Source organism: Hyperolius riggenbachi, chromosome 7, assembly GCF_040937935.1.
Source record: "Hyperolius riggenbachi isolate aHypRig1 chromosome 7, aHypRig1.pri, whole genome shotgun sequence".
NCBI classification, from domain to species: domain Eukaryota; kingdom Metazoa; phylum Chordata; class Amphibia; order Anura; family Hyperoliidae; genus Hyperolius; species Hyperolius riggenbachi.
Window position 1 is genome coordinate 46,456,834 of NC_090652.1, and position 27,191 is coordinate 46,484,024.

The window sequence follows — 27,191 nt, forward strand, 5'->3', positions numbered from 1 at the left end:
CCCCGATGTTCGCATGAATAAGTTCACCGGCGAACCGTTCGGGCCATCTCTACACGTCATCAGCAGGGAGCAACCGCTGAGACCCGGAAGCGGTGGTTTCCGCCCGGTTCTCGGCACAGTCATCCATATTCACAGGCAAGTTCCTCATAGAAATCCATATAATTCAAAGGGTTCACAAACTTTTTATTGATACTGTAGATACTGTATATAAATCAGTGCTGCAATCCCTTTAAGAATGATCACTGTTACTGGCTGTAACAGTGATCATTCACACTAAATTACACACAGAATGGCTTAAGGAACACATGTTCCCTTGCACCAACCAGTGCTTCTGTGGGAGCAATCAACAGCATGTGTGCATGTAAACATGCTTGAACATGTGCATGCACATGATGTGCATGACTGTGAATGTATGTGCATGCACACAATTGTGCACAGCAGCCAGGAGAGTGGAAAGAAATGAAACTCACATCCTTAGGCAGATAGAGGGAGGTTAAGAGGACCTGAGTCTCAAGTGCTTCTGGCAGAAGTGGTTAAAGGGATACTGAGCAGGTTAAATAAAAACAGAATTGGTACTTACCTGGGGCTTCCTCCAGCCCGTCCTCCTGGCTCTCGGTCCCCCTGGTGGCTCCGTTAATTGTCGACTTCCGACTGAAGTTGCCACTACGAGTCCATGCCTCCTACCTCGCACATTATACGTCATCAGCAGCCGGCTTGAGAGACCTGCTGATGACGTTCAGAGTTAGAGAACCGCGCATGTGCAGGACTCTTACGCCGGCCCGGCATGATGTGTAGCGGCCGGCATCATGGTGCGCAACGTGCGCAACGGGGCTCATAGTGGCGACTTCAGGTGGAAGTCGCCAATTAACAGAGCCACCAGCAGGACTGGAAGGGGAGCCAGGAGAATGTGGGTGACCTTGCAGCCTATAGTGGGCTGTAGGAGATGCCTTGGTGTCTTTTGGGCTCTTTGTTTAAAAAGTTGGAATCATACAGAATGTAAAAAAATAATACAATAATAGGGAAATCAGAAGCATGGCAAATACTGTTACATGATTAAATACTAACATTCACTAATTTCATAAACTGAGTACAGGTATGGTTTGCGGGACTGTATTTCAGTATATCATCCACCAGATCTTCTATGTATTTTTTCAGATGTTCTTTGAAATCTTCATCAGCATCTGTAAGCAAAAAGGAAGATATTAAAAGAAAAATGAATAAATATATAGACATAAGTGCTTGACTGATGATGATGCGGCCACCACCAATAGAACTTCAACAACCTGTAGTGGCCAACAATGCTTCTTTATCTGATTTTTTTTTTCCAGCATAGCAAACTGTAAACACAGCTGAAAACTGTTTCAGGGCAATGCATGATTTTCCTTTTTCAAGACATGTCAGATGTACCATAAGGCACTGTAGTGCCTACAGGCTTCTGATGATGGAAATGTGGCTCACTCCCATACCCTAGTGCCTCTTTCTCCTTCCCTATGCAGAGTCCTGAGCAGAGCGTAAATGAGAGGTTACTCACCCAGCTCTTGGCATCAGTGGTGCTCAACAGAGCTCGAATATTCGAGTAGCTCGAATATTCGAGCTCTTTTTCAGCTATTCGAGCTCGGTATTCGAGCTCCGAATAGCTGCAGCTATTCGAATGGGCTATTCGAGTAAACTCGAATAGCCCATTCACTATTCGCGCTATTCGAGCAAACAGCGCTATTCGAGCTCGAATACCGAGCTCGAATAGCGTCATAGCCCAGATTGATGTCCTTAGAGCCAATCAGAGGGCTCCCAGGCCCTCTGACGGCAGCCAATCACAGAGGGGGACCCTGGCCAGCCCCTACCCTATAAATAGCGGCCGCCATTTTAGGTTTTTCCGTCCTTGCCTGACTTTGTACAGAGAGAGAGTTGCTCCTTTGTGCTTTGGCTTAGCAAGTGCTTTATTGTGGTCAATCACCTAGAGTTTTTGCTCACATACACCTCCTATATACACCTATATTGTTGTTAGTTAGATAGACATTGTATTTTAGTTAGTAGCTTGTGTGTTACTAGAGACAGCCAGCTGCTGCAGGCAAGCTTACAGCTTTAGGCCTCAGGGCCTTGCCTGTGTGGGCAGCTGTCCTCCTGTCCTCTGTTAGTTTATTTCTCATCTTATCTATACCAGTGTTTCTGCTGTCCTTTACTACTGAGTGATTGTATTTTGTAGTTATACTGTAACTGTACTAGGACACTCACTGTCACTGTTTGTTCATAGCTCCTGCGTGTGTGCGTGCACAGTACACACTCTATTTCCTTCTGATTACTACTGATTATTGTAATTTCTAGTTGTACTTACTGTTACTACTTACTACTAGGGACACTCAGTCACTGTTCATAGGCTAGCTCCTGCGTGTGTGTGTGCGTGCACTGTCTGTACAGTACACACACTCTATTTCCTTCTGATTACTACTGATTATTGTAATTTCTAGTTGTACTTACTGTTACTACTTACTACTAGGGACACTCAGTCACTGTTCATAGGCTAGCTCCTGCGTGTGTGTGTGCGTGCACTGTCTGTACAGTACACACACTCTATTTCCTTCTGATTACTACTGATTATTGTAATTTCTAGTTGTACTTACTTACTGACTGTTACTACTTACTGTACTAGGGACACTCAGTCACTGTGTTCATAGGCTAGCTCCTGCGTGTGTGTGTGCGTGCACTCACTGTCTGTAGTGTACACACACTCTATTTCCTTGTGATTACTACTGATTATTGTAATTTCTAGTTGTACTTACTACTTACTGTTACTACTGTACTAGGGACACTCAGTCACTGTTCATAGGCTAGCTCCTGCGTGTGTGTGTGCGTGCACTCACTGTCTGTAGTGTACACACACTCTATTTCCTTCTGATTACTACTGATTATTGTAATTTCTAGTTGTACTTACTGACTGTTACTACTTACTGTACTAGTAGGGACACTCAGTCACTGTTCATAGGCTAGCTCCTGCGTGTGTGTGTGCGTGCACTCACTGTCTGTAGTGTACACACACTCTATTTCCTTCTGATTACTACTGATTATTTTAATTTCTAGTTGTACTTACTACTTACTGTTACTACTTACTGTACTAGGGACACTCAGTCACTGTTCATAGGCTAGCTCCTGCGTGTGTGTGCGCGTGCACTCACTGTCTGTAGTGTACACACACTCTATTTCCTTCTAATTACTACTGATTATTGTAATTTCTAGTTGTACTTACTACTTACTGTTACTACTTACTGTACTAGGGACACTCAGTCACTGTTCATAGGCTAGCTCCTGCGTGTGTGTGTGCGTGCACTCACTGTCTGTAGTGTACACACACTCTATTTCCTTCTGATTACTACTGATTATTGTAATTTCTAGTTGTACTTACTACTTACTGTTACTACTTACTGTACTAGGGACACTCAGTCACTGTTCATAGGCTAGCTCCTGCGTGTGTGTGTGCGTGCACTCACTGTCTGTAGTGTACACACACTCTATTTCCTTGTGATTACGACTGATTATTGTAATTTCTAGTTGTACTTACTACTTACTGTTACTACTGTACTAGGGACACTCAGTCACTGTTCATAGGCTAGCTCCTGCGTGTGTGTGTGCGTGCACTCACTGTCGGTAGTGTACACACACTCTATTTCCTTCTGATTACTACTGATTATTGTAATTTCTAGTTGTACTTACTGACTGTTACTACTTACTGTACTAGTAGGGACACTCAGTCACTGTTCATAGGCTAGCTCCTGCGTGTGTGTGTGTGTGCACTCACTGTCTGTAGTGTACACACACTCTATTTCCTTCTGATTACTACTGATTATTGTAATTTCTAGTTAGTGTACTATTGAAAACACTCACTGTGTTCACTGTTCACACTTATTGATTACCAATACCGATTATTGTATTTTGTATTTGTACTGTACTAATCACTTAGCGATCTAATCACTTAGTGATTAGTGTCACCTCACCCACCAACCCACTCCATTAAAGTACCCCACTTTTTCACCCGCCCTTTTAAAAAACTTTTGTGTTTACGCCCAAAACATCTAAGATGTCTGGAAGTGGCAGCCAGCGCGGTTTGGGCAAGGGGAAGGGCAGCAAGGGAATCAGGAGGAGAGGGAGCAGCATTGTGGCAAGCCGCGCCACCATGCACAGTTCCGCAGCAGCAGCAGCTGCGTCAGTGGCTAACATTCCTCCTATAGCCACTGGCCGTGGACGCCTTGGGCGCCGCCCAGCAGGAGCATCTGCAACTCACGCTGCAGAGACACAGCAGCAGCAGCGTGTAGCACCTGCTCCTATTTTCCTAAAGCCGGGTCGGAAACGTCCCATTGAGGAAAAGGATGCATCCACTGTGGTGCAACTGATGACGGAGGATGAGCAGCCCGCCATCAGCTCTGCATCCGAGGCCTCCACCCTCACCACCACCACCACCACCACTGTTCGCAGCAGCCGCCCAGCAGGGCCTGGGGAGGAGGCCAGTTCACCGTCAGTCGCCGACCTGTCACTCAGCAGTCTTTTGACCCCAGGCACCATCAGGGTATTGTCTGCTGTTGTTGGCGATTTTGAGGAGGAGATGCTGATGGGCACTTTGGGGGAGGAGGGATTGGACAGCAAGACTGTGGCGACAGTCAAGCAGCCCATCCATGCATCAGGAGAGGAGTTTGGGGGGTCATCATCCCAGCAGGACATGTTTCAGGAGGGGGAGGATGATGATGACACGGTGACAGACAAAGACTGGGTGCCACCAGCTCCAGGGGATGTCGTCATCAGCAGCTCTGAGGAGGAGGAGGAGGATGCGCTTGTGGGCCTTGCAAGGAGGCGCATCATTGCAAGCATTGGCAGCAGTAGGCAGGTCCCACAGCCTGCTGGTGTCTCAGGCTCAGCAGCAGCAGCAGCAGCATCTGCCAGTACCACCACCAGCCGCACCCAAGCCCCCCCCCCAACCACCACAGGGAGACAGGCAGCAGCGGCTCCAGGCCGTAGGGGGTTGTTTTTGTCACCAATCTGGTGATTTTTCACCATGCCCACAGTTGACAGCAAGTACGCCACTTGCAACCACTGTCAGCGGAAGTTGAGCAGAGGTGCAGACCCCTTAAAGTTCAGCACCAGCTCGCTCATCAACCACCTTGCTGCTAAACATTTCCAGCAGCATGAGGAGTTCCAGAGGCTGAAGGCATCTGGTGCTGGCAGTGGCACCACACCCATCACTGCACAGCCTTCAGCAGCAGCAGCAGCAACAGCAGCCACCCGCCCTCCTGCTCCTCCAGCAGCACCAGCAGGAGTGCGGAAACGCACTGCTCCTCCCCCCTCTGCAACTCCTGCCGCCGACACTGAGGCCTGTTCTGGCAGCCAGTCCTCAGTGGCCTCCTCTGCTGTGTCCGCTGATTCCCGTGCTAGCAAAAGGCCACGCCAGAGCCTTTTGAGCGAGTCCTTCCAGGGGGTGGTTAGGGCTCTGCCTCCCAGCAGCCGTCGTGTGCGGCAGCTGAACGGCTTGCTGGCACGGGCCATGTTCTCCCAACTCCTGCCGTACACGCTCGTGCAGGAGGGGAGCGACATGCGTGCGCTGCTTGCTTGTGCAGCCCCAGACTGGCAGCTCCCCAGCAGACACTTTTTCGCCCGCAAGGCCATTCCTGCACTGCACCGCTTTGTGATGGCCAATGTGGAGCGAGGGCTGGAGCACGCGGTTGGTGAAAGGGTCCACGTCACCATGGACTCCTGGAGCAGCCGCTTCGGGACAGGCCGCTACCTGTCCTTCACTGTCCACTGGGTCAGCTTGGTGGAAGGGGGTGAGGATGGGAGAGCAGCAGCGGGCACAGCAGCAGCAGCAACACAGTGGGTGGTGCCACCCCGCAGGGTCAGGGGAACTGCAGCAGGTTCCTCCGATCCTCTGCCATCCTCCGGCACACCTGGCCAAACCCCCCGCCTCAGCAGCAGCGTGAAGGCCCGCCACTGCCAAGCGCTGCTGCAGTTGGTCAGCCTTGGGAAGACCAAACTGACGGCAACCCATGTGTTGGCCAAACTCCAGGAGCAGGAGAGGATTTGGCTGACCCCCAGAGGCCTCAGAGTCGGAGAGGTGGTGGCCGACAATGGGGCCAATCTGGTTGCCGCAATTGACAGGGGAAACCTGACCCACATCCCCTGTCTTGCCCACGTGCTGAACCTGGTGGTGCAGAAGTTCTTGCGCACCTACCAGGGGATGGGCGAACTGCTGGAAACGGCAAGGAACGTTGTGCGTCACTTCCGGCGCTCAGCTGCAGCCTGTGCGAGCCTGGAAGACGTGCAAAAGGAGCTGGAGCTGCCACGCCATCGGCTGATCCTTGACGTTCCAACTCGCTGGAACTCCACCCTGGCGATGTTGGAGCGTCTGGTTGAACAGAAGCACGCTGTCAACCAGTACCTTGCCCTGGCCACTGTTTCCGCCGCTCAGAGAAGGGACAAGACCAGCAACATCCCGTCCATTGTCCCCGATGATGACTGGAGGCACATGCAGCAGGTGTGCTTAGTGCTGACTCCCTTTCTGCAGGCCACTAACATGGTGAGCAGGGACCATGCTATGGTCTGCGAGTGGGTGCCCCTGGTTTGTCTGCTGAACAGGGCCCTCGATGCTTTGCTGGAACAGGGAGCGGCAGCCTTGGACCAGCAGGAGCGGCATGCAGCTGCACAGTCCACCTCTGAGGGGGAGGAGGAGGAGGACTTGGTGGAGGTCCCTGACCTTGCTGCTGATGAGGGGGATCAGCACAGCGCAGCTGAGTTGGTGCGGGGGTGGAGAGAGGATGAGGCTGAGGAGGCAGAGGAGGAGGATGAGGACAGCACTGCGGTCGATGTGCCAGCACACGTGGCCCGCCTCTTCCCAATGGCAGCGCACATGCTGACGTGCCTGCGCAGGGACCCCAGGGTGATCCAGATGAAGCAGAGGGAGGACATCTGGATCAGCATGATGTTGGACCCACGCCTCAAGGGGAAGTTGAGCCAGTTCCTGCCGCCTGCAGTAGGAGACCCAGCGCAACAAATAAGGAGCTTGCAGCAGGCCATTGTTGAGCGCTTGGAGGAAGCCTTCCCCCAGCCTTCCACCCCCACTGTCCAGCCAGCACAGAGGCAGCAGCAGGTGCCTGCATCCAGCAGCAAGCGCCCCACAGACCTGATGTCTCTCAGCAACGAGCTCTACAGGACTGTAGAGGCTCCGGCAGCAGTGACTAGAGAGGAGGTGCATGCAGCAGCATCCTCCTCTGGTCACAGCCAGCGCCTGACCCGTATGGTGGCTGACTACATGGGGTCCTACAGCGGGCTTGACAGCGATGCCCCTGTTGATCCCATGGAGTATTGGGTCAAGCGCCTGGAGATCTGGAGCGAGCTGGCGCAGTACGCCCTGGAAGTGCTGTCCTGTCCCCCTTCCAGCGTGCTGTCCGAGCGCTGCTTCAGTGCAGCTGGTGGCGTGGTCACCGAGAAACGCTCACGTCTGTCTCACAAGTCTGGGGACAGACTGACGTTTCTCAAGATGAACCAGGCGTGGGTGGAAGGCGAGTTCCTGGCCCCTGTTGTCGGCGAGAGGGGGACATGAACTGGCTACCGGAAGAACCATCGTTAATGTGCCTTACCACCCTTTACCACCTCCTGGCTCCTGCTCACTAAGCCAGCCTGGTTCACTTTGACTATTACGTCGCCTGCAGCCACACATTTTACACCTACAGTGGGCTGCTGTGTACTGCCCTTCTGCTGTCTGTCTGTGTTTCTCACTGCCAGGGTACACAGATTTACCTTCTGCTGCCACTCTGCCACCAGCTATTACGTCAAACAATAGCTATATCTGTGTAATTTGTTGTAAAAACAAAACAAAAAAACCATTAAAAACAAAAAGGTTTAATTTTTTTCTGAGGTGCCCGGGTTGAAAACTGTGTTGTCCCAGTTGTGTATTGGACACGATGTGGGCTGCACGACCGCTGTCTGGGACCTCCTGTTGTGTTTATTTACGCCCTGGTATCACCGCTAGGTACCAGGGCTATTATGTCACGCTGCCTGCCTGCTGCCACACTCACACTACTCCTCCATTCCTCCTGCTGCTGCTGCTGTCTTTCTGTGTTTCCCACTGCCAGGGTACACAGAATTACCTTCTGCTGCCACTCTGCCACCAGCTATTACGTCAAACAATAGCTGCTCACATTACTCCTCCATTCCTCCTGCTGCTGCTGCTGTCTGTCTGTGTTTCCCACTGCCAGGGTACACAGAATTACCTTCTGCTGCCACTCTGCCACCAGCTATTACGTCAAACAATAGCTATATTTGTGTAATTTGTTGTAAAAACAAAACAAAAAAACCATTAAAAAAAAAAGGTTTAATTTTTTCTGAGGTGCCGGGTTGAAAACTGTGTTGTCCCAGTTGTGTATTGGACACGATGTGGGCTGCACGACCGCTATCTGGGACCTCCTGTTGTGTTTATTTACGCCCTGGTATCACCGCTAGGTACCAGGGCTATTATGTCACGCTGCCTGCCTGCTGCCACACTCACACTACTCCTCCATTCCTCCTGCTGCTGCTGCTGTCTGTCTGTGTTTCCCACTGCCAGGGTACACAGAATTACCTTCTGCTGCCACTCTGCCACCAGCTATTACGTCAAACAATAGCTGCTCACATTACTCCTCCATTCCTCCTGCTGATGCTGCTGTCTGTCTGTGTTTCCCACTGCCAGGGTACACAGATTTACCTTCTGCTGCCACTCTGCCACTAGCTATTACGTCAAACAATAGCTATATCTGTGTAATTTGTTGTAAAAACAAAACAAAAAAACCATTAAAAAAAAAAAGGTTTAATTTTTTCTGAGGTGCCCGGGTTGAAAACTGTGTTGTCCCAGTTGTGTATTGGACACGATGTGGGCTGCTCGACCGCTGTCTGGGACCTCCTGCCTGCTGTGTTTATTTACAGCCCTGGTATCACCGCTAGGTACCAGGGCTATTATGTCTCGCTGCCTGCCTCATTGACTGCCTGCTGCCACACACTCATCCTCCTCCTCCTGCTGCTGAATTTACCTCCTGCTGTCTGTGTGTTTCCACTGCCAGGGAGCACATACAATGGCGCTTCCAACATGCGTGCGCCACCAGCTATTTGTTACGCTCTAAAATAGCTGCATTTCTTTAAAAAAACAAAAAAAATATATATACTTTTTATTAATACTGTGTGATATTATTTTTAGAGGTGTCCGGGTTGAAAACTGTGTTGTCCCAGTTGTGTATTGGACATGATGTGGGCTTCACGACCGCTGTCTGGAACCTCATGCTGTGTATTTACGGCCTGGTACCACCGCTAGGTACCACACAGCCTATTATGTCTCGCTGCCTGCCTCATTGACTGCCTGCTGCCACACAATCATCCTCCTCCTCCTGCTGCTGCTGCTGAATTTACCTCCTGCTGTCTGTGTGTTTCCACTGCCAGGGAGCACATACAATGGCGCTTCCAACATGCGTGCGCCACCAGCTATTTATTACGCTCAAAAATAGCTGCATTTCTTTAAAAAAAATATATATAAAAGAGAAATAAGTGAAGAAGAAGAAGACGATATAGAAGAAGAAGAAGATATAGAAAAAGAAGAAGAAGGAGAAGAAGAAGAAGAAGGAGAAGAAGAAGAAGAAGAAGAAGATATAGAAAAAGAAGAAGACGAAATAGAAAAATAATAATAATAAGAAGATATAGAAAAAGAAGATATAGAAGAAGAAGATGAAGAAGAAGAAGATGAAGAAGAAGAAGATGAAGAAGAAGATGAAGAAGATGAAGATGAAGAAGATGAAGATGAAGAAGAAGATGAAGAAGAAGATGAAGAAGATGATGAAGAAGAAGATGATGAAGAAGCAGAAGATGAAGAAGAAGAAGAAGATGAAGAAGAAGATGAAGAAGAAGATGATGAAGAAGAAGATGAAGAAGAAGAAGAAGATGAAGAAGAAGAAGAAGACGATATAGAAGAAGAAGAAGAAGAAGATATAGAAGAAGAAGATATAGAAGAAGAAGATGAAGAAGAAGAAGAAGAAGAAGATATAGAAGATAAAGAAGAAGAAGAAGTATATACAGTACTGAACAAAATTTTGGACACAACTTCTCTTTCCACCTTTTTTTTTTTTTTAAAGGAACATCCCCACATAATCACTTGCTGTTGTTACTTGGAAAAAAAGATGTTTCTTGCATCATTCACCCTCAAAACAAGTGTTGGAAGCTATTTAAGGCCAATTCGAATAGTCAGCTCGAATAATGAGCTCGAATACCGACTCGAATAGTGAGCTCGAAGTCCGAGGTCGAATCGAATAGTAAAAAATATTCGACTCGAATATTCGACCGATCGCGAATAATTTACTATTCGAATTCGACCAAACTCGAATTATAAAAAGGGGTATCCGAGCACCACTGCTTGGCATTCCACTGACCAGATCTCCTTTCAGTTGGGAGCACTTCTAGCTACTTCGTATTAGGTAGCCAGAGCTATCCTCAGTATTAAGGAACACCTGTAGCTATCTATGATGGGTAAGGCAGAAGTGACAGCTGGACCAGTCAGCAAGCTTCTGGTGCAGTTTGACGGTGGGTTGTAGATTCATGGCGTGTGAAGTCTAGGGTGCTAGGACATCTGTGCCTATAAGCTCCTGTGATGTAAATCCGGGCTTGCAAATGTAGTATCATGGTTTGTTCAAATTAAACTTTGCAATCCTAAAACCTCACACACGCTCATTCTAGGACTGTCACCCATAAGGATCAAGACTCAATTTCTTTGGTGACAGTTTGGGGTCACCTACCCAAATGCATCAGTTTTATTGCTATGGAGAGAGGAAAATGGTTGATGACAATGTACTGTGCTGCCATTTTATTTATTTATTATTTTGGAAAAGAAAATTAGAATAACAACATATATATGACTAACTCTGGCCATTCCTGTATAATAGATAACACTATAATACACAGCACAATAAGGGTACATATACACAGTAGATAAAAGTTGGCAAAAGCGGCCAGTAAGAGCGATTTAGCTGACGATCATACATTCATCTAGTGTGGGTAAAGTGGCCACCTGACATCCCTAAAAAGAAACCCGAGAAAAAAAAATATATACCCTGGAATTCCTTCAGCCCCTTTCAGGCTAATCGGTCCTTCTCCATCCTCCTCAGCCACCTAGATCCTCCGCTACAGGTCTCGGTAATTCAGGCAGGTCAAGCCTACACACCCCGAAGTCCCGAGATTCCTCACCCCTCAGAGTGTCCATAGTGATCGTTAACCCAAAGTAGTTTGATACCTGTTGGTCTAGCATTCCCTGAAGGCGGATCCAGAAGCATCCGGCTTTGTGCAGAAGAACCAGACATATTAGACATGATCACCACGTTATATTGGACATGATCCCCACATCCCCTTCTGCATGAAATGCCCCTGTTCTTGTACAGTAGGTGGAGTGTTCCTGGCACAGCTTTGGCTGAAAATGGTTGTTCCTGTGCTACCACCACCCTAAAATGGGAATAAAGCATCTGTCTAAGCTTGGTGTGAAAGTGCTGCAAATTGGTCACCCTCAAAGAGTCTGGTAGCATCTCCGCCATTTTCTGTTTGTGCTGTGGCTCCAATAAAGTTGCTGCCAAGTACAGGTTCATTTCCTTCATGGATTTGATAGGACGATCCTTCCTCAGAAACGTCAGCATGAACAGCCTCATTTTAACGAAGTTTGAGGTAGGGGACACCAGAACCTGTTCCTCATCCAGGTCAACATCTTCCACCACTGTTTGTTCCCTCCAGCCACAGACAAGACCACAGTCCCCCAAAACAAAAAAATGTGAGCAGTATCCCCCCTTCCCCCCAGAGGCCTGCTCCTCTTGCTCTTTCTCACAGTCACAGTTATCCTCCTCCTGATCTGACTCATCCTCAGACTCTTCCCTTTACCCACGTACAACCGACATTGCTCCTTCAAGTGGTGATAGCGTAAACTCATCGTCCTCTTCTTCACACTCCAGCTCATCCATGGCCTGTTGAAGGACACAGCATACGGCACACTCCAGAAAAGAGATGTATGGTATGATGTCACTAATGGTGCCTTCGCTATGACTGACCAGATTTGTGTCTTTTCAAAAGAATGCTGCAGTCTGCAGGCTTGTTGGATGAGCATGCATTGCCTTGGGTTAAAATACCACATCCTCCATACTAACCAGTGCACAAAGGTAACATTCACAGCCTGTTTCTGCTAGTACAGTGGATCCAACATGAGCAAGGTGGCATTCCATCTGGTGGGGCTGTCACAAATAAGGCATCTCACAGGCATTTTGAATTGCCCCTGAGTCTCAGCAAGGGAAGTCATGGCTGTGTAGGATCATTATAAATGTCCAGCCACTTTCTTGACCTGCTTTAGAACATCCTGAAATCCAGGGTATTTGCCCACAAATTATTGCACAATAAGTCTTAACACATGTACCATGCACGGCATGTGTGTCAATCTGTCCTTATTCAGTGCAGCCACCTGATTCTGTTGTCACACACAACTTTGCCAACAATGAGGTTGTGTGGGGTTAGCCATTCATTAGCCTGTGCCTGCAGAGCAGGAATCAGTGCATCTATGGTGTGGCTTTTTGTATCCAGGCACAACATATGCAACACTGCATGAGACGTCGTACATGCGTGGTGGAATAGATTCTGGGGAGCTTGAGAGCCACAGTGGAAGAGGAGGGCACAACAGAAGGGGAGGAATGAGCTGAGGAAGAGACTGCAGAGGAAGGACAAGAGTACGAGAGGGAGAAGAAGTGGCTGGCCTGACTGCAAGACCTGGCGGTGGTACAGACTCCATTCAGCAGCCACGCAGTCCTTCTTTCCCCACTGTCACCACCAGGTTTGCCCAGTGGGCAGTGAAGGCTATGTACCTTCCCTGCCTAGGTTTTGAAGACCAGGTATCTTTGGTCAGATGGACCTTTCCCCAATGCTGTATGCCAGAAATTTGTTGACCTGCCATAGCACATGCCAATAGAGCTCCAGGATGATTGTTTCAGATAAATATCCTTATCCCGGTACCTTCCATTGTGGTGCAGCAATGCCTACAATTTTTTAAAAGCTTCCATTTCTACAGGCTGGTATGGTAATAGCTGGTGGGCTGGCAGTTCCGACAAGCCATCAGACATTGGGAAAGGGAGTTAGTGAATTTTTTTTCTTCTCAAACATTTCTGTGATAAAATGTTGACTCTGTGGTGATGAACATGAAGTGGGCATACTGAAAGGTGTAGCAGAAGACAACTGGAAACAAGGGAAAGGAGGAGGCAGAAGGTGGAACACTAGGATGCTAGCTTGCGCTTTGAGTGCTTCTTTCCTTAAAGAGAGTCTGAAGCGAGAATAAATCTCACTTCAGACCTCATAGATAGCAGGGGCATGTGTGCCCCTGCTAAAACGCCGCTATCCCGCGGCTTAACAGGGGTCCCTTCACCCCCAAATCCCCTCCATGCAGCGGGGGATCTCTTCCGCATTGAGGCAGGGCTAACCTCCGCAGCCCTGCCTCACGCGCGTCTATCAGACGCGTATCTCCGCCTCTCCCCCGCCCCTCTCAGTCTTCCTTCACTGAGAGGGGCGGGGGAGAGGCGGCGATGCGCCGCTGATAGATGCGCTGTGAGGCAGGGCTGCAGCCGTTAGCCCTGCCTCCAGGAGGAGCAAAATCCACGACCAAGTTGGTCATGGATTTTGCAAGGGGGGATTTGGGGGTGAAGGGACCCCCGTTTAGCCGCGGGATAGCGGCGTTTTAGCAGGAGCACACATGCCCCTGCTAACTATGAGCTCTGAAGCGAGATTTATTCTCGCTTCAGAGTCTCTTTAAGTGCTTCTTGCCACAGGGCCTTGTGATGGAACCCTAGGTGTCTTCTCAGCATTGTTGTTCCAACATGTGTGCTGCTCTTTCCAGTTTCTTTTGACACAGGATGCAGATGGCATTGGTTCTGTCAGCAGCAGACACACATAAATACTACCACACTAAAGAGGCTTGTTGAGCTGGTCTAGTGCCAGTAGACGTGACCAGGTGGATCTTCTGGCTGATCCCAGGTAAAGTCACTCCCTTCTGTTTGCTTCCTGTCCCCTGCAACCTCTCCCTGCTTCCTAACCTCTCTGCGAGCTTTGGCCTCCCTCTCTGAACTCTCCTCCTCCTGTTACTCTTGTGGGCACCCATGAGATATCCATCACCCCATCATCAACCACCTCCTCACATAGTTTCACAGTAGGCCACAGCAGCCGGAACATTACACCTTGTGGTGACCTGGGGACTTCTGTCTGAGCTCCTCTCCGTTATCCAATAGCAAGAACACTTGAGCATCACTCTTGTCCATAACCGCTATAGCTCCTCTGGGCAATCCTATTCAGTTGGAGGGCTTTGGTGGTGGAGGTGGTGTTGCAGTTAACAGCAGAAGAGGAGGAATGAGAAGATGCAGAGACATGTTCGTAATGAATCCATAGCAAGCACGTTTAGGGACTTCTACTCAAAACTATATAACATACTGGGAGAGTCTGAAACAACACATAGAGCATTTCAAAGCCAAAATCATTGAAGCGGATATACCAACCTTAACAAGAGATGATAGAGGCGCTTGAAGCACCAATTACTGAAAAAAGATCTCCCAAGTAATTGCACAAATTAAACCCGGAAAAGCCCCAGGGCCAGATGGCCTACCAATACATTGGTAGAATGGCAGAATGGATGGGTCATCTCATACATTGGGACAAAGTGGGATTCATAACAGGAAGAGAGGGCAGAGACAACACTATAAAAACACTTAACTTGATCCAGTCTGCCCGGTCGAAAAGGCTACAATTGATGCTTCTCTCAACAGATGCTGAGAAAGCTTTTGACCGGGTACACTGGGCATGGATGATAGAAGTCTTACAACACATCGGAATAGGCAATAGAATGCTTAATAATATCAAAGCACTCTACTCTCAACCAACAGCCCGCATTCGAGTAAACGGTATCCTTTCATCTCCACTGCGGATTGGAAATGGGACACAACAGGGCTGCCCATTTTCACCTCTGGTCTTTGCGCTGGCATTGGAACTTTTTCTATGCCACATACATAAGAATCCAGACATAGCTGAACTATCAAGAATCAGACATGGAAAATCGCAGTTTACGCAGATGACCTTTTGTTCTACATTACCAACCCTGTTGTCTCCCTGCCCAATCTGCTAGGGGAATTTCATAAATTTGGAGAATCCTCCCTTTTCAAAATCAACCTTGACAAGTGCGAGGCCCTTAATATTACAATCCCACAAGACACGCAAAGCTCCTTAGCAACAAATTTTCCTTTTAAATGGAACAAGGAATACATCACCTATTTAGGTACTATGATTACACCGGACATCAGCAAAATTTTCTCAAAAAACTTCCCTCCTCTAGTAGAAGCATTGTTAACTGACATAAAGAGATGTGACAAGCCACAATTTTCTTGGCTTGGCCAGACAGCCATCATAAAAATGATTGTTATACCTTGGCTCCTCTTCTTGTTCCAGACTCTCTCAGTTCTTATCCTAGTCTCATTCCTCAGAAGAGTACAGATGATCTTTAATAGATACATCTGGCGCAGCCGCCCCCCTAGAATACACAGACTGATCTTATACCGACCTAAGCATGCTGGTGGTTTGGCAATCACAGAAGTACAGAAGTATTATCATGCCGCAGTCCTGACATGAATAGTTGATTGGCATAGACACTCCGACACCAAGCAATGGGTCAGTGTAGAACAGTCCCTTTCTCGCTCTGCTCTTAATCTGCCCTGGTCGTCCGCCCACCTGAAACAATCCTGGTCTGGATCACATCAACAACAACAACAACAAATAACATTTGTAGAGCGCTTTTCTCCCATAGGACTCAAAGCGCATAAGCATGGCTCAGACCATTGTGGTACAGAGGAAGAATTTTATAAGTCCGGAAATGCCAGGCTAAACAGGTGGCTTTTCAGTCTGGATTTGAATAGCTCCAGGGATGGTGCTGTCTTTACTGGGTGTGGCAGGGAGTTCCAAAGAGTAGGGGCAGCATGACAGAAGGCTCTATCTCCAGATTTTTTGAGGTGCACTCTGGGAGTGACCAAGTTTATAGAACTAGCTGATCTGAGGTTGTGAGAGGTGTGGTGCAGCTTCAGCAAGTCCTTCATGTATCCAAGGCCCAGATTGTGCAGGGATTTGAATGTCAGCAGTCCAATCTTGAAGAGTATTCTCCATTCTACTGGTAGCCAGTGCAGTGAGCGAAGGATCGGTGTAATGTGACAGTGGCGAGGCTGGTTTGTTAGCAATCTGGCAGCAGCATTCTGCACTAATTGCAGGCGATGCAGGTCCTTTTTGGGGAGGCCAGCATAAAGGGCATTGCACTAATCCAGCCGTGATGTGATGAAGGCGTGAACTAGGGTTGGAAGATCCTCTGGGGGAATCAGATGTTTAATCTTTGCAATGTTCTTCAGATGAAAGTAGGAAGATTTAACTACAGATGAAATTTGGTTTCTGAAACTTAAATCCCCATCGATTAGTATGCCAAGGCTGCGCACAAGGTTGGAGCTGTTTATGTCCGAATTCCCAATCCTGATTGGTGGTGCTTTAGGATAGAGCTGTTTTGATGGCGAGCACTGGCTTTGGACAAAGAGGACCTCAGTTTTGTCAGCATTCAGTTTCAACCAGTTATCATTCATCCATGCCTGTAGCTCAGCTAAGCAAGAGTTTATTTTTGGAGTAGGGTCTGTTCCACCAGGTTTGAAGGACAGGTATAGCTGTGTGTCATCGGCGTAGCAGTGGTACGTCAGGCCATGTCGTTGGATAAGTGTACCGAGTGGCAACATGTAGATTGCAAACAGCAGAGGGGATAGGATTGATCCTTGTGGCACTCCGAATTGCAGAGGTGCAGGTTTGGACATTATAGGTCCTAGGGATACTCTCTGTGTTCTGTCAGTCAGGAATGATCTGAACCACTGGAGGACTGATCCACTGATGCCACAGTACTCCTGCAGTCTGTTAAGCAGGATTTCATGGTCAACTGTATCAAAAGCCGCTGAGAGATCCAACAGGGTTAGGATGGAGCATTCCCCTCTGTCCCTTGCCATGAGCAGGTCGTTGCAGACTTCGATGAGGGCTGTTTCACAGCTGTGGTGTTTCTTAAAGCCAGATTGTAGAGGGTCCAGGATGTTGTTTACTGACAGCCTGGTTTCAAGTAGCAGATAGACAGCCTTTTCAATAACTTTACCTAAGAAGGGGAGGTTGGAGACAGGTCTGTAGCTGCTCATTGCATCTGGATCCATGGAAGGTTTTTTAAGAAGGGGCTTGATGATTCCTTCTTTTAAAGAGGTAGGAAACCTCCCTGCTTGCAGAGAGCAATTTACTATTTTGTAAAATGCTGGGCCAAGCAGATCAGGACATTTCAGCATATGTTTAGTTGGTCCAGGGTCCAGGTCGCAGGTTGTCTGGCGGAGGCGGCGGAGGATGTCTGAGATCTCTTCCTCACTAATACTTTTGAAGTCAGTCCAGGGTGTTAGGTTGTTTTTGCAGCTATTTCCAGGAGTTGCATTAGTCTTGGGTGCTGTGGACATCTAGTATATAATAGCCTTAGAGTGTTTTCTAAAACGTGCCAATTTCCGGAACTTTCCCCATGGCCCACTCCTTTAATCCCGGCACTACATAATCCTGAATTTGAACAAGGATGCTCTTTTAACTACCTTGGTCATTGGCGAAAAAATGCCTCATGTATAGCTAAAGACCTCTGCCAGCAGTCCGACTGGACCTCACTCATAGAACTAAGGATCAGATTTGCTAAGGACCACCTTGACTGGTGGGGACACACTCAAGTTAGACATTTCTTACAACATCAAGTAGTGAAACCAAGCACAATCAGGAAATTGACAGAATTTGAATCTGTGTCAGACTGTAAACCCAATCCGTAAAATGCTCTCTATTATATACTCTATGCTAGTTGATCAAAATGTAGACTCCCTCTCATATTTTTCTTCCTGGGAGAAAGAACTAGGGGAAACATTCTCTAATAGACAAAGATCACAATTGTGCATTTATGCACATAAAACCTCTACTGCCTCTCGCATTCAGGAAAAAAATTATAAAATTCAGGCTAAGTGGTATCAGACACCACCAAAATTTGCTTGCATATTCCCAGACAAGGACCCTAACTGCTGGATCATTGTTGCACATACTATGGGAGTGTCCTCTCCTGGTTCCCTTCTGGCAGAAAATTTAAACAATGATCAAAGAAATGACCAATAGAGAAGGTCCATTTACGCCCCAATTCTACCTCAAACTTAATAACTGGCAAATTAAATCTTACAAAAAAAATCGGTAGTCACACATTCTCAATGCAGCCAAAACTCTAATCGTGAGGGCATGGAGCACCATTAGAATACCTACACTATCTGAGATGGTTAAAGAGTTAGACCTGATATATGACTTAGAGAGCACTGTATACTCTATTCAGGGTAGATCCAAAAAATTCAATAAAACATGGAGGATTTGGATGGTGTATAGACACTCTGAAGAATTTGGCCAGATGCTCACACTAGAAACTTGACACATGTCCTGCAAGAGACCCAATACATTGATCACACAGACCTTATGTACTTAATTGAGTATCTATAAGATATCAAGCTGGACCACTGGACCCTCTGTTAATAGTTATTGTTGATGTTAATATCTACTTTATTACATGCAAACTGATTAGTTGCAAGGTATAATATATACACGCGTGGAAGTCATAAGGATTACTGTCACTATTGTACAACACATGCCTGTTCAAATGAAAATATGTGTCTGTGATGCATGATGCGATATTTCTTATTCTTATTGTATCACAGTTGTATAAAATAAAATATTTGAAAAAAAAGAAATCTGACACTTCAACGACTGGCTGTCTGATATGATACAAAGTAACAACGCACACTGCAGCAAGCTGTATTAACATATACTATAATCAACAGTCAGTGACAATCAGTGAGAGAGATAGTTTGATGTTCAATGTAAATTAACCTTTTTTTGTTTGTTTGGTAATGCAAAATGACTGTCTGGTATGACGCTATGTGGGGTCAGTGACAATCCAATACTTATTCACAGTGACAACGGGCTAGAATGGTGATGCAGCCAGCCACACATTACACCATACAACACACCACAAGGCAAAAATGTCAGTACAGCATACAGCAGGGTTAATGTCAGTACAAAAAAAAAAAAAAAAGACTTGTAATCAGGACGGCAGACTATCCTGATCTACTTATGTGATCAGGATAGAAAAGACGATTGAATTGTTCCTTGCTGTTGCACAACAAGGAGTACATCCCCTAAGAGTTAAGAAATCATGATGGTCAAACACCATAATTTCGAGTTCACGAACACTCCCGCAAAGGTTACCGTGAACTATCTCAAGATAAATCGCAAACTGGTGAGTTCCACTGACTTTAATGGCAGAGTGAACTTCTGAAACCTCCAGGGCATCTCTAAAGCCACAATTTCTTTACAAAAGGTATAGAAAGTGTAGCGTAGGGGGGTCAAGAGCAAAACGTTCAGCAAAAATTATGTATTTTATGAAGAGGCTTTTTTCATGCATAAATGCCAAAAATTAGTAGGAATAAATGACATATTGTGATAATGACTGTTGTGTGCTGCTAGGTGACTTTGCTTGTCTGTCATGTCCCTCCTGCTGCACTGAATGTCCAATAAAAACCGAGACTCCCCCATGCTAACTAGTTACGGGACCTTTCAGCCACGTGAAATCAAGCAATGAACAGTGGCACTACCAGGTCTGTGATGCCCTTGGCCTTTGATATCTGGGGCTGCACTTGCACTACACTGAATGGACCAGCGCAGTGTGTGTCTACCCTTTGGAAATGAAATTTATGACATTTCAAAACATTTTTTTTAAATTTATTTCATGATGTCTTGTTTAATTTGTATATATATAACTCCCCCATCCTATACTAACTAGTTACGCGACCATTCATCTACTCAAAATTGAACACAGACAGGTCTGTGATACAACTGTACTCTGATTACATACACATTCTAAAGGACAACTGAAGTGAGAAATATATGGAGGCTGCCATGTTTATGTCCTTTTAAACAATACCAGTTGCCTGGCAGCCCTGCTTTTCTGTGTCTGCAGAAGTGTCTGAATAACACCAGAAACCAGCATGCAGCTAATCTGTCAGATGTGACAATAATGTCAGAAACACCTGATCTGCTGCATGCTTGTGCAGGGTCTATGGCTGAAAGTATTACAGGCAGAGGATCAGCAGGACAGCCAGGCAACTAGTATTGCTTAAAAGGAAATAAATATGACAGCCTCCATATCCCTCTCTCTTCAGTTGTCCTTTAAAGCAGTTTGATTTGTTTGAAAGCTAGAAGTACATTTAGTGTTTTTTTCTCAGATGAGTGACAGTCTGTGTTCCAGAGTCACAGTCTAAACTATTAACTTAGTTTTTGCGTTTGTGAATATCCTGTAACAAGGTGTTGGAATTTGATGTGTTTAACCGTTCTCAGTAAATCGCACTGAGATTAAAGCAGCAGGGTCAGCCATACAATGCCAGGAAAAAAAGCACATATATAAGTAGATAACTAATTGTTATACTTACTGTACATCACAAATGTATTGTACTGTTTTGATTTGAGTGACTATTGTATTATAAAGATTTCGGTTTCTGTTCCTGGCATTTGCCATCTTGGTTCCCTCTGACTGAACCCAATCCTGATGTCATTTTCTCCCTTACTTTTTTTTCTCCTAGAAACTGCACTGTCATAGCTAGCTCGCTCTTTAACTACTAGTCGACCACTCCACGCCCATGGGAGTGGCCGCGGCGACAGCCCCAGGACCGCCTAACGCCTATTGGCGCCAAGTCCTGGGGCTGCAGTTTGCAGGAGATCGCGCGCAGGGTGCGCGTGCATCTCCTGTTTAGGGGCGGAGTTCTGCCCCGCCTTCAGTCTGAGCGGCGATCGCCGCTCGGGAGACTGTTAGACGGCGAAACTGCCATCTTTACCGTTGGTACAGCGCTGTGATTAGCAGCAGCGCTGCACTGGGGACAGCCCTGTGTGACACGGCTGTCCCCCTGGGGCACTTGAGAGCGATCGACTCTCATAGGCAGAAGCCTATGACAGCTGATCGCCGTGATTGGCCGGCTGGGGGGTGGGAGGGGTTATTGAAAAAAAAAAAAAAAGTAAGGAAGCAAAATGTATTAATAAAATATTAGTGTCAATATTTATTGAAGAAAAAAAACACTGTGGGGGGATCAGACCACACCAACAGGAAGCTCTGTTGGTGGGGAGAAAAGGGGAGGGGGGGAATCACTTGTGTGCTGAGTTGTGCGACCCTGCAGTTATGCCTTAAAGCTGCAGTGGTCAATTAGGGAAAAAATGGCCTGGTCTTTAGGGGGGTTTAGCACTGCAGTCCTCAAGTGGTTAAACATGTGTGCCGAGGAAGATCAGGTTTCAGCAGCTTCACACTGAACTGCCCTCAGCCAATCAGTAAGGAGCAGGAATCTGGGAAGGACAATGACTAGCTTCCTTCCAATCGGCAATGTACCAAATAGGCTGACTGAGATAAGATTTATTACAGCAGAAACATTTCTGAATAGATTGGAGTGCTTGCAATGCAGGGTGAGGTTCCAGGCTGCATAATATAGAGCAGTGGGTAAATGGAATTATATTTTTTGGCTGACAATCCCTCGTTAAAAAAACTAAAATGACTTTACCTTTAAGTAGCAGTGTTTTACCAATGGCACCTTTTCCAGGAAAGGGAAGGAGGCAACATTTAGCTCTGGAATCTTCAAGAGTTTTCTTTAGTTTGGAATTCTCTTCCTAAAATTTCTGTAGAAATAAAGTAATAGGGTGTAAACAGACATAAGTTTTGCTGCCCTGCTTCAAAATCTAACAACCTCTTTGTCTTTTAGTTTCAAAAGATGTTTTTATTAAAATAGCTTATACATAGCTGAACAATTCAGATACTTGCAGTACTTTCAAAATGTACAACAGAGTCCATGTTATCCGGAATTCAGGCAACCAGAAGTCTCAACTTACTGGCATCTGAGTGATAATGGGAACCCCTTTTTTAGGTGTTCTAGGGGGTTTGCCTTGCACGGAACACTTACAGAGCCACCATTTATGCTCCACCAACGTCCTACATCACCTCGCAGGCTCCTAGCAGCTTCCAGCATCTAATGCACTCAAGTGGGCTTGTCACATCATGACCCGATGCGGGTCAGCTGACACTCCGGGCTTCCGTGCATGGAAAGCCGATAGGAGCCCGCGAGCAGGGTTGCTCTCCAGGACTCCCGAATGCGAATTTACCCGAATTATTCGGGTAAATTTCAGCGTTCCCGAAGTCGAAGCCGAATGTGCCGAAGCCGAAGGTGGCCGAATGTGCGCATTTGAATTCGGCCGGATGACGCGCTGGGTTCGGCTTCGGGATTCGGGAGTGACGCGGGCCAATCAGAATTCCTCCAGCCGAGTCCCTGGCAACGCTAGCAACCAATCAGAGGAAGGGAGCCTGGCCCTCCTCTTCTCTATATAAGGCGGCGGCCATTTTGCGGAGCTACGCACTTGTGTGACTGCTGCTGGTACTGAGAGCATCTCTAGTGCTGTGCTGCGTGTCTGATCAAGTGTATTCTGTGCTAAACCTAGCGTTTTGCTTCCTAAACACCTCCTAAACACATTCATTGTACTTTTATATAGATAGATAGTAATTTGATTGTTTGTAGTCAGCTAATGTGTATACTGTATACTGTGCTAGGCTAGTGTTAGTCTGTGTGCAAACTAGGCCTGCTAGCCTAGGGCAGCCTTAGCCTACTACTAGCTTAGGTAGGTTAGGGATTCTAGTTAGTTGTGTACTATAGTAGTTTAGTTAAATTGTACTGCTGCTGTTTGCTGTAGTCTGTTAGTTTATAGCTTCAGTACTGTTAGTTAATACTAGTTAGTTACTGATTGACTGTGTACAGGCCAGCATCCCTTGTTGTCACCTGCTTTGTGACTGTCATTTGCCGGCGCACCCTATTGATTGCGTCTGACCGTGTGTGACCGACCGACTGTAATTGGTCACCCACTGTCTGGCCGTTAGTTATATTGTTTACTGTTTAGTACAGCAGGCGTTTCATAGTTACTACCTGCGCGTACAACCGTACTACTACTAGGTAGGTGGTAGTCTTCCACTACTACCACCACCCACCCCTTCATTTAATTTTTTCCATTTGTTACTGTGTGATTTATTACCTTTCTGTAGTAAATTGTTACATTCGCAGGCCAGCATCCCTTGTTGTCACCTGCTATTGATTGCGTCTGACCGTGTGTGACCGACCGACTGTAATTGGTCACCCACTGTCTGGTTGTTAGTTATATTGTTTACTGTTTAGTACAGCAGGCGTTTCATAGTTACTACCTGCGCGTACAACCGTACTACTACTAGGTAGGTGGTAGTCTTCCACTACTACCACCACCCACCCCTTCATTTAATTTTTTCCATTTGTTACTGTGTGATTTATTACCTTTCTGTAGTAAATTGTTACATTCGCAGGCCAGCATCCCTTGTTGTCACCTGCCGTGACTGTCATTTGCTGGCGCACCCTATTGATTGCATCTGACCGTGTGTGACCGACTGTAATTGTCACCCACTGTCACACGAGTTAGTACTGTAGAGACTCACTGCTAGTAGTAGTACTACTACTACTACTACCACTACTACTACTTCTACTACAACTTAAAAAAAAATAATTCATTTTTTGTTGACACTTACAACCAATCAGTCACTACCACCACCAGACTTTATTAAAATTTACACCCTTTCCCGCCATTTTCTACACATTTGTTTTTTTTTACTGTATTCGGATATAAGTGCAAAATGACTGGCAGAGGTAGAGGACGAGCCACAACCAGGAGAGGCAGCGCCATTGCAGCAGCCACTGCCAGCAGCAGCAGCAGCAGGTCTGTGACTGGTCCGCCGCCAGCCACTGACCGCAGAGTTGTGGAGGAGGGAGCAGAGGCGCAACAGCAGTGCATTGCGCCCATCTTTGAGACGGGTCGTCGCCCCCGGCCCATTATGGAGAGTCAAGCGCAGGCTGTGGTGGAAATGATGGCGGAGCAGGAAGCCACCGTTTCCAGCCAGGCCTCCAGCACCAGCGAGACCAGTGCCACCACCACCAGCACTCAGGTCCGCAGCAGGCCTCCACCACCGCTTGAGGTCACAGTGACCCCATTGACCAGCCTGCCCTCACTGAGCTCAGTCTTCACCCCAGTGACTGCAGCCGTGTACAGGGATGTTGTGGAGAATTTTGAGCAGCAGATAATGGGGACATCATCATTCAAGGAGGAGGAGTTGGAGGTGGAGCAGTTTATAGTTGGCGCTGATGAGGAGGGGCGTGATCCAGGGGATTTTGGGCTACTGGATGTGGTTGAGGCGGGCTCAGAGGACATGTTTGGGGATGATGATGACGTGCTGGATCCTTCCTATGTGCCACCACCAGTACCACCAGCACACTTGCTTGAAGGCAGCTCGTCATCGGAGGAGGAGGTGTCTCTGGCGCAGAGGCATGGCAGCAGCAAGGCGGCAAGCACAGGTCGTGGAAGGCAGGAGCCACAGCCCGCTGCTTCAGCCGCTACCACCACCCGCAGCAAACCTCCAACCAAACCAAAAAAGGCACAAGTCTCCAAGGGCATCAAAAAACCCCAGCCCTCAAGCTCAAAGGGCAGGTTGAAGTCCTCAGTCTGGCGGTTCTTCACTAAGTGCACAGAGGACCCGACCCATGCAATTTGCAACAGTTGCAAGGTCAGTCTCAGCAGAGGTCGCAATCCCCTCAAGCTGAGTACCTTGTGCCTGTCGACCCACTTACAGACCAGGCATTTTGAGGACTTTTGTGAGTATGAGAAGCTGATGCAAAGTGGCGCAGGCAGTGGCCAGAGCCAGAGAGCCACTGCACAGATTTCAGCAGCAGCAGCAGCAGCATCCCTCCACAGTGGTCTCATCAGCTCCCTCCACAGTGGCCTCCTCATCCTCCCGCGCAGGCAAACGCCGCCAGACCCTGCTCAGCGAGTCCTTTCTCGGTGTGACCAAGGTGTTGCCTCCTGCTCACAGGCACATCCGGGTGCTGAACGGGTTGCTTGCCCGGGCCATGTGCTCCCAGCTCCTGCCATATTCCTTCATGCAGGAGGGGAGTGACATGAGAGCGCTGCTGCATTTTGGGATCCCAGAGTGGCAGGTCCCCAGCCGCCACTACTTCTCCCGCACGGCGATCCCAGCACTGCAACGGTTTGCCATGGCGAATGTGGGCCGCGCACTCGATCACGCTGTGAGTGCGCGGATCCACATAACCATGGATTCATGGAGCAGCCGGTTTGGGACAGAACGCTGTCTGTCCTTTACGGCACACTGGGTGGGTCAGCCTGGTGGAAAGCCCGAGCGAGGAAGCAGCAGGTCCACCCTCGGGCGCATCAGCAGCAGCAGCAGCGGCACCAGTTGCCCACTATGTGGTGCCACCACGCGGGGTCAGGGGAGAAGCAGCAGCTCCCGCCGCCAAGCGACAATGCAACAGCAGCGTGAAGGCCCGCCATTGCCAAGTGCTGCTGGAGATGGTCAGCCTGGGGAAGAACAGTCTGACATCAGCCAACGTGCTCCGCTACCTGAGGGAGCAGGAGAAGACGTGGCTGACCCCCAGAGGCCTCCGAGTCGGATTGATGGTGTCCGACAATGCCGCCAACCTGCTGGCTGCCATCAGCAGGGGACACTTATCCCACATCCCCTGCTTGGCCCACATCCTGAACCTGGTGGTGCAGAAGTTCCTGCGCCCCTACCAGGGGATGGAGGAGCTGTTGGAAGCGGGGTGGAAAATTGTGCGCACTTTCCGCCGCTCAGCTGCTGCTGCATCAAAGCTGGCAGAGATCCAGCAGCGCGAGGGCCTGCCACCACACCGCCTTGTCATCGATGTGCCGACTCGCTGGAACTCCACCCTGGCGATGTTGAAGTGGCTGGTTGAGCAGAGGAGGGCAGTCAACTGGTACATCGTGGAGGCCACTCTGGAAGGCAACCCCAAACTCCAGCTCCTCACCAACGCACAGTGGGGGCAGATGCAGCAGGTCTGCTTGGTGTTGGCTCCCTTCCTGCAGGGAACCAACCTGGTGAGCCAGGAGTGGACATCCCTCTGCCAGTGGGTGCCCTTTGTTTGTCTGCTGGACAGGGCACTTGGCGATTTGGTGGATTTGGGGGAGGAGGCCCGGAAGCAGCTGGAACAGCAGCCGCCTGCGCAGTCCACTGCTGTGCAGGAATTTGAATCCCTGGAGGAGGATGAGGAGGAGTTGGAGGTGCTGAACGTCGCTGCTGAGGGGGAACAGCGGAGCGCAGCAGCAGTTGTGCGAGGGTGGAAAGAGGAGCAAGAGGCTCAGGAGCCAGAGGAGGACATGCACCACCCTGTTCCCCATGGCAGCGCAGATGCTGCGTTGACTGCGCACAGACCCCAGGGTGAAGCAGATGCAAGCAAGGGAGGACCCCTGCATCAGCATGATCCTGGATCCACGACTGAGGGGGAAGTGGGCTCAGTTTCTGCCTGCTAGAGGAAGTGAGCAGCGCACAAGCGAGTTGCAGCAGCTCCTTGTTCGGCGACTGGAGGAAGCCTTCCCCCAGGCTTCCACCCCCTCTGTCCCTGTCCAGCCAGCACAGCAGCCGGTGCCTGCGGCCAGCAGCAGCAGCGTCAGGCGCCCAGGAGACCTGCTGTCATTGACATAGGCGCTCTACATGACGGTAGAGAAGCCGAGAGAGTAGGTGCGTGCAGCAGCCACCTCCTCTGAAAGCCACAGCCAGCGCATGACCCAGATGGTGGCTGAGTACATGGGGTTCTTCAGTGGGCTTGACACCGGCAGCGTGGACCCCATGGAGTACTGGGTGGAGCGGTTGCACATCTGGAGTAGTGTTGGGCGAACAGTGTTCGCCACTGTTCGGGTTCTGCAGAACATCACCCTGTTCGGGTGATGTTCGAGTTCGGCCGAACACCTGACGGTGCTCGGCCAAACCGTTCGGCCACATGGCCGAACTAAGAGCGCATGGCCGAACGTTCCCCGAACGTTCGGCTAGCGCTGTGATTGGCCGAACGGGTCACGTGGTTCGGACCCGAACGCGCTCCGATTTGGCCGAACGGTCACGTGGTTCGGGTAAATAAATACCCGAACCACGTCATATCCCCGCCATTTGTCTGTGGGTT

At 48.4% G+C, this 27,191-nt stretch overlaps 1 protein-coding gene across 4 annotated transcripts in view; it reads right to left on the reverse strand.

The window, feature by feature from the left end:
• Positions 1–27,191, reverse strand: part of LOC137524292 (RING finger protein 112-like) — a 368,236-nt gene that overhangs the window by 65,569 nt on the left and 275,476 nt on the right. For all 4 annotated transcript variants that reach the window (XM_068243990.1, XM_068243989.1, XM_068243993.1 and 1 more), the window contains 2 exons: positions 21,708–21,813; positions 1,066–1,181 (listed from right to left, as the gene is read on the reverse strand). In XM_068243990.1, coding sequence (XP_068100091.1) covers positions 1,066–1,181; positions 21,708–21,813 — 222 coding nt within the window. The remainder of the gene's footprint in view (positions 1–1,065; positions 1,182–21,707; positions 21,814–27,191) is intronic.